The sequence below is a fragment of the Antennarius striatus genome, chromosome 8, assembly GCF_040054535.1.
Source record: "Antennarius striatus isolate MH-2024 chromosome 8, ASM4005453v1, whole genome shotgun sequence".
Classification (NCBI taxonomy): domain Eukaryota; kingdom Metazoa; phylum Chordata; class Actinopteri; order Lophiiformes; family Antennariidae; genus Antennarius; species Antennarius striatus.
The window spans coordinates 12,433,328-12,440,301 of record NC_090783.1 but is presented as its reverse complement, the minus strand read 5'-3'; the positions used below and the strand labels follow the sequence as shown (position 1 = coordinate 12,440,301).

The 6,974-nt window shown below is 44.2% G+C and overlaps 1 protein-coding gene across 1 annotated transcript in view; it reads left to right on the top strand.

Annotated features, from left to right (window-relative positions):
- Positions 1 to 1,998: 1,998 nt before the first annotated feature.
- fbxo8 (F-box protein 8) overlaps positions 1,999 to 6,974 on the top strand; it is a 39,704-nt gene continuing 34,728 nt past the window's right edge. The window contains 2 exon segments of the mRNA XM_068322335.1: positions 1,999 to 2,103; positions 2,234 to 2,383. Coding sequence (XP_068178436.1) covers positions 1,999 to 2,103; positions 2,234 to 2,383 — 255 coding nt within the window.

Sequence of the window (6,974 nt, the reverse complement as noted above, 5' to 3'; positions counted from 1 at the left end):
TCTCCTGTCGTGAACAGAGTTGTGACGGAGTTGTTCTGCTTATAAACGTGTTGATCAACACACTTATGCTGTTACATGTGGACGGAGACTTTTTTGAAAACGATCTTTTGTGGATGCAATTTTTTTTTTTGTGTGGGATGAAAAAGGATGCATTTTGAAAAAGACCCGGCTTTATGAGGACATGACCTCAGTCTCGCGAATACATGCAGAACACACACACGTAACCCAACTCAGGGCAACACACACACAACAGAACAACTAGGGTTATCACAGACTGTTTATAACACTTTTGTATTATAGAAAAGTTGCTGTAGGAACCATGGGTCTCAGAATGCAGTATGCATGCATGTGTGGTATAATTTGACTACCTACTAAAAATCTGCGATGCAGTGCATCTTGAACGTGAATAAACAAAGGATTACTGTATATGTATGTGTACCGGCCCGAACACTCAGACACATGCCTGTAGGCATGCATATATGTATGGTGAGAGTTTGAGTGGTGAGCAGCTCCTTCGCTTCATTGCCAGTTCACACACTGCAAATTTTTTGGTCCACATGGGCCTTGAACCCTCTGATTCCCATCCCAAGACTTAGTGAACTGAGCTACTGCCGCCTCAAAACATACTAAATACAAAAGTAATATTCCCTGAGACTTAACATAAACAGTTATAGGTCATAAAAACAATACATAATGAAATAAAATACAGTTACAGGTCATTCAAGTTAAATCAATCTGGATTATTTGTTGGTTTTCCAATATTTTGAAAAAAATGAAAACAAATGAAAAACAAAAATCAGGTTTAGGTCATTTTACTCCGCTTTACGTCTACCCGCCACAAATTTGAAACTCGTAAAATCAATTGAACCTTCAACCTCCGGTGGACTCACCACCCGCCGAAGAAACCATAGGGGACAGATGCAGTGTGGATTGTGGGTGGCAGTCATCACCCTTACAATCGACGACCCAATCCCCAGACAAAGAGTCTAGCTCTAGGAACATGGAATATCACCTCGCTGGTGGGAAAGGAGCCAGAGGTTGTGAGGGAGATTGAGAGGTATCGACTAGATGTAGTCGGTCTCATCTCCACCCAGAGCTTAGGCTCTGGAACCCAGACCCTTGAGAGGGCTGGACTCTCCACTTTTCTGGTGTTGCCCAAGGTGAGAGGCAACGGGCTAGTTTGGGCTTGCTTATAGCCCACACCAGCCCATCAGCTCAGCCATCATATATTTGAGTTCACCCCGGTGCCTACGGGTTGGGGACAGGTGTCTCACTGTTGTTTAGGCCTACGGGCCAAACGGCAGTACAGATTACCCAGCCTTTTTTGAGTCCCTGAGAGGGGTACTGAATAGTGCTCTGACTGGGGAATCCATTTTTCTCTTTGGGGACTTAAACACTCACATGGGCAATGACAACAAGACCTGGAAAGGGGTGATTGGGATGAATCGCCTCTCTGTTCTGTAAATGAGTGGTATTCTGTTATTGGACTTCTGTGCTCATCACAGTTTGTCCATAATGAACACCTTGTTCAACCACAGGGATGTCCAGAAGTGCATATGGCACCAGGACAACCTAGGTCAGGGTCGATGATTGGAGGTCTGATGATTTGACAACAAAGTCAATCATATATGTTGGACACTCAGGTGAAGAGAGGGGCAGAGCTGTCGACCGATCACCACCTGGTGGTGAGCTGGATCCGCTGACAGAGCAGGGGTTCGGACAGACTCCAGGAGAGCTTCTCTCAGATCCCACAGGAGGCTGGGGATAATGAGTCAGAGTGGACCATGTTCTCCACCTCCATTGTCAAAGTGACTGCTCGAAGTTGTGGTTGCAAGGTCTCCGGTGCCTGTCGTGGCGGTAACTCCCGAACCCGGTGGTGGACACAGGAAGTTAAGAGTGTCATCAAGCTGAAGAAGGAGTCCTATCAAATCTTGTTGTAGGACAATGGAGGCAGCTGACAGGTACAGGCAGGCCAGGCATACTGCAGCCTGAGTAGTCATGGAGGCAAAAACTCGGGTCTGGGAGGAGTTCCGGGAGGCCATTGAGGAGGACAATAGGCCAGCCTCTAAGAAATTCTGGCAAACCATTCAGCGCCTCAAGAGGGTAAAGCGGTGCATAGCCAACACTGTTTATAGTAGAGGCGGAAAGCTGCTGACCTCAACTGAGGATTTTGTTGGGCAGTGAAAAGAATACTTTGAGGATTTCCTCAATCCCGCTACCATGGTTTACACAGAGAAAGCAGAACCCGAGGTCTCACAGGTTGACTCTTCCATCACCCAAGCTGGTCACCAAGGTGGCTGCCAACGTCCTTGGTGGCAAAGCACCGGGGTGGATGAGATTCGCCCCAAGTACCTCAAGTCTCTGGATGTGCTTGGACCAGAAGGTGTGTTCCAACTATAAGGGGATCACACTCCTCAGCTTCCTGGGGAAAGTCTATTCCAGGTTAATGGAGAGGAGGATTAGACCAACAGTCAAACTGCAGATTCATGAGAAAAAATGTGGTTTTTGTCCCGTTGCGGAACACTGGACCAGCTCTACACTCTCCATCGAGTGCGTGATGGTTTGTGGGAGTTTGCCCAACCAGTCCACATATGTTTTATGGATCTGGAGAAGGCATTTGATCGTGTCCCTAATGGTATCTTGTGGAGAGTGCTTCGGGAGTATGGGGTTCAGGGCCCTTTTTTAATTTTTAATTTAATTTAACCTTTATTTATCCAGGTGAATCCCATTGAGATTACAAATCTCTTTTGCAAGGGAGCCCTGGCCAAGACAGCAGCAGCACCAGTTACAGCAATTAAATTAAACAGATACATTATAAAACATACAATAACAGGGAAAAATCATCAAAGTCTAAGAAGGAAAGCAGTTACAGACTCCAATGGAATCTGCCTCCATACCCTTCACCAAATTTTTAAAATCCCTGATCAGGATCAGCTTTTGAAACTGTAGTTCCGACTGCAAATGATTCCAGGCTGCAGGAGCAGAAAACATAAAAGCCTGTTTGCCAAGTTCAGTGCGAACCTTAGGGACAGTCAATAAAGGGATGTCATTGGAGCGCAAACAATAGTTACTGGTTTTAAATAAAATATACCCACAAACGTAAGAGGGGCACAGACCAAGGATAGACTTATAAATAAAATTGTACCAATGTGTAAGTCTGCGCATGGTCAGGGAAGGCCATTGAACTTTGGCATACAGGGTGCAATGGTGAGTGAGAGCTTTGCATCCTGTGACAAACCTCAAGGAGCCATGGTACACAGAGTCCAGGCGATGTAAGCATTGAGCAGGGGCATGCATATATAGCAGTTCACCATAATCAAGCAAAGGGAGGAACGTAGCCTCAACCTTTTTTTCCTGGCAGCATAGGAAAAACAGCATTTTATTCTAAAATAAAAGCCTAGTTTAAGCTTAAAATTCTTTAGTAGAGTTTCTACATGTAGTCTAAAAGTTAAATGTTCATCAGTTAAAATGCCTAGGTACTTGTATTGTGTCACTAGGTCAATCTGACTGCCATGCAGGGTTTTAATGGTAGGAAGATAATCTGCTCTCATCCTGGAGTTAGAGAACAGCATCATTTTAGTTTTTGAGGCATTCAACACAAGCTTTAAGCCAAGCAGGCGTAGTTGAACAGTATCAAAAGCAGCCTGCAAATACTTGAGAGATTGAGCAAGGGAAGCACCACTGCAGTGACAGTATCGTCAGCATAAAAATGAAGCTGTGTATATGGAATGTTTTCACCCAGGTTATTAACATAAATAGTAAATAAAAGTGGACCCAGGACAGAACCCTGGGGGACCCCTGATGTGACATGTAATTCACTAGAGAGAATATTATCATATTTAACACACTGACTTCTCTCAGAGAGGTAATTTTCAAACCAGCCAACAGCCTGCTCGGACAGCCCAATGTTGAGCAGCCGTTGCTTTAGGATGAGGTGGTCAACAATGTCGAAGGCCTTTGAAAGATCGATGAAAAGAGCAACACAAAATTTCTTATTATCCAATGCCTCAATTATATCATTGACAAACTTTAAGGATGTTGTGATGGTACTATGTTGTTTTCTGAATCCAGACTGGTACGGGGAGAGAGTGTTATTAGCATTCAGGAAGTCCTTCAATTGATTACTTACCAACTTTTCAAGAACCTTCGACAGAGCAGATAGAAAATAGGTCTATGATTGTTGAGTGAAGTAGGGTCCCCTCCTTTTAATAGCGGTAGTACATGGGCAGATATCCACACTTTTGGGATGACATTTTGAGTGAGAGTGAGGTTAAAAATGCTTGTTAAAGGTTTTGCAATAAAATCAGCTGCAAGTTTTAAAAATTATGGTTCCAAATTGTCTGGACCTGCAGGTTTATTAGTGTCCAGTGAAAGGAGAGCTCTACGAACTTCATCCACAGAAATAGGAACAAAATGGAAGGACTGACCATTAAAAATAAACTCATCTGTCATATCCGAGGAAGGCGAGTGTTTTAAGGGTGGGGACTGGTTGAACAGAAAACCTGAGGCGATGAAATGTTCATTAAAACATTTGAGTATGACAGACCTTTCAGAGATAGATACTTTGTCCTTAATAATGCAAGGGGGCAATTCATTACGAGGAGCAGTAGATGAAATGGATTTAATAACTTTCTAGAAATTTCAAGGTTATTTAAATTATCGGTTGTTGCAGACAAATAAAATATAGATTTGGCTCGTCTAATAAATGAAGTAAAACAATTGCGTAGTTGCCTAAAATAAAGCCAATCTGCCTCTGTTCCTGTTTTTCTAGCCTTTGCCCAAGCCTGATTTCTCACGCGGAGTAACTTTGTAAGGTCGGCGGAGAACCAAGCATTATCTCGACCTTTTACTCTAAATCTCCTTACAGGTGCGTGTTTAAGTACAATATTGGAGAACCAATCATAAAAAAGTTTCCAAGCATTTTCAACGTCATCAACGAGATCAATTTTTTCCCAATCATAATAGAATAATTCATATAGAAAACCTCGCTCAGAAAAGTGCTTCATGTCATGTTTGATAATAAAAAGGGGGTTGCACTTGGGAATTTTGGCATTTGTAATTGCAGCAATTATGCAAGGGTGAGGGTTGTCTGGTCCCTGTTTGTCCGAACCCAGGGTTTGGTTTGCATTGCCGACAGTAAGTCAGACCTGTTCCATGTGCATGTTGGACTTCAGTAGGGCTGCCCTCTATTACCGGTTTTGTTCATAATCTTTATGGAAAGAATTTCTAGACGCAGCCAGGATCCGGAGGGAGTCCAGTTTGGGGACCAAAGGATTTCATCTCCCTCCCAGCCTGACTACACCTCCCGCTGATCACCCACACCTACAGCCCATCTGCAATCAGTCCGGTATTTAAACCCACGTCTCACACTCAGTCTCTGCCAGATTGTATTTGACCCATGTCTTATTCTCCAGCGTGCTACTCTGGATTGCCTGCCCGATCATGACCTGTTTCGTCCCTGGACTCTGCCTCTCGTCTGCCTCCCAGCTAACCTACCCGCCCTTCGTCCACAGATTCTGCCTTGTCTCTCTGTGCCGGTAAACCTGAACCTCGCCTGTCCAACGACTGCCTCCTTTTTGTGGACAATGTTGTCCTACTGGACCTTCAGCGTGCACTGGGAGGGTTCACAGCTGAGTGTAACGTGAGTGGGATGAGGATCAGCACCTCTAAAACCGAAACCATGGTTCTTGACCGTAAAAGGGTAGTGTACCCTCTTCAGGTCAGTGGAAAGTCTTTGCCCAAGTGGAGGAGTTGAAGTATCTTGGAGTCTTATTCACGAGTGAGGGAAGGATGGAACGTGACATTGACAGATGGATCTGTACAGCTTCCGCAATGGTGCGGTTGCTGTATAGGTTTGTTGGGGTGAAGAAGGAGCTGAGTCACAAGACGAAGCTCTCCATTTCACGGTCAATCTACGTTCCTGCTCTCACCTATGGTCATGAGCTTTGGGTCATGACCGAAAGGACAAGATCCCGGATACAAGCGGCTGAAATTAGTTTCCTAAGTACGCAACCTTAGAGATAGGGTGAAAAGCTCAGCCATCAGGGAGGAACTTGGAGTAGAGCTGCTGCCCCTCCACCTCGAGTGAAGCTGTCTGAGGTGGCTCGGGCATCTGTCCCGGATGCCTCCTGGACACCTCCCTGGAGAGCTGTTGCGAGTATGTCCTACAAACAAAATTAATCAGGGCATTATGTCTCTCAGCTGACCTGGGAATGCCTCAGGATCCCCCCAGAGAACCTGGAAGAGGTGTCTGGGGAGAGGGAAGTATGGACATCCCTTCTGAGACTGTTGCCCCTGCAACCCGGCCCAGGATAAGCGGTTGAAAGTGGATGGATGGAAATCACTTGAATCCCCTGATAAGCACATTGTACTGCAAAAAAATAAAAAAATGAAATACATATGTCTATTTTTAATATACAGTACAGCGCCCTAGTTACTCACGGTTAATGTGTTCCAGGAACCACACGCGAATAACAAATTCTGCCATATAGAAACAAACTATTCATCTTATTATTTATGCATATTTAAACGTTTATGAACCCTCCCCATACTGATATTAAATTACCTTCTATCTGTATTACCTTTCCCCACACTCTTATCAACTGTTTAACGCATTTTATGGTCTCATGAAAGTGTGTTGCTTTACGAGAGTCACGGAACATAGCGCACTTCCGGATGCTGTCAGCCAATAGAATATACATACGGTATCACTTGACTACCTACCAAAAATCCATGATGATGTGAAGTCGCGAGTGTTGATGCGCGAATGTGCGAGCGTGCACTGTATACTCTTAACTGTCACTCGTGATTCACGTGATTATTTTGGAGAATAAAATTCAGTTATGTTTTCTTTGCAACAACAAAGAAAGTCTAAATTTCTATTTTTTTTCCCTAGGTGAAAAATAATTTCACCATGGGTAAATTATTTTTCCACACAGATATACGAACAGGCCCCTGAACATGGGTCTGTACAT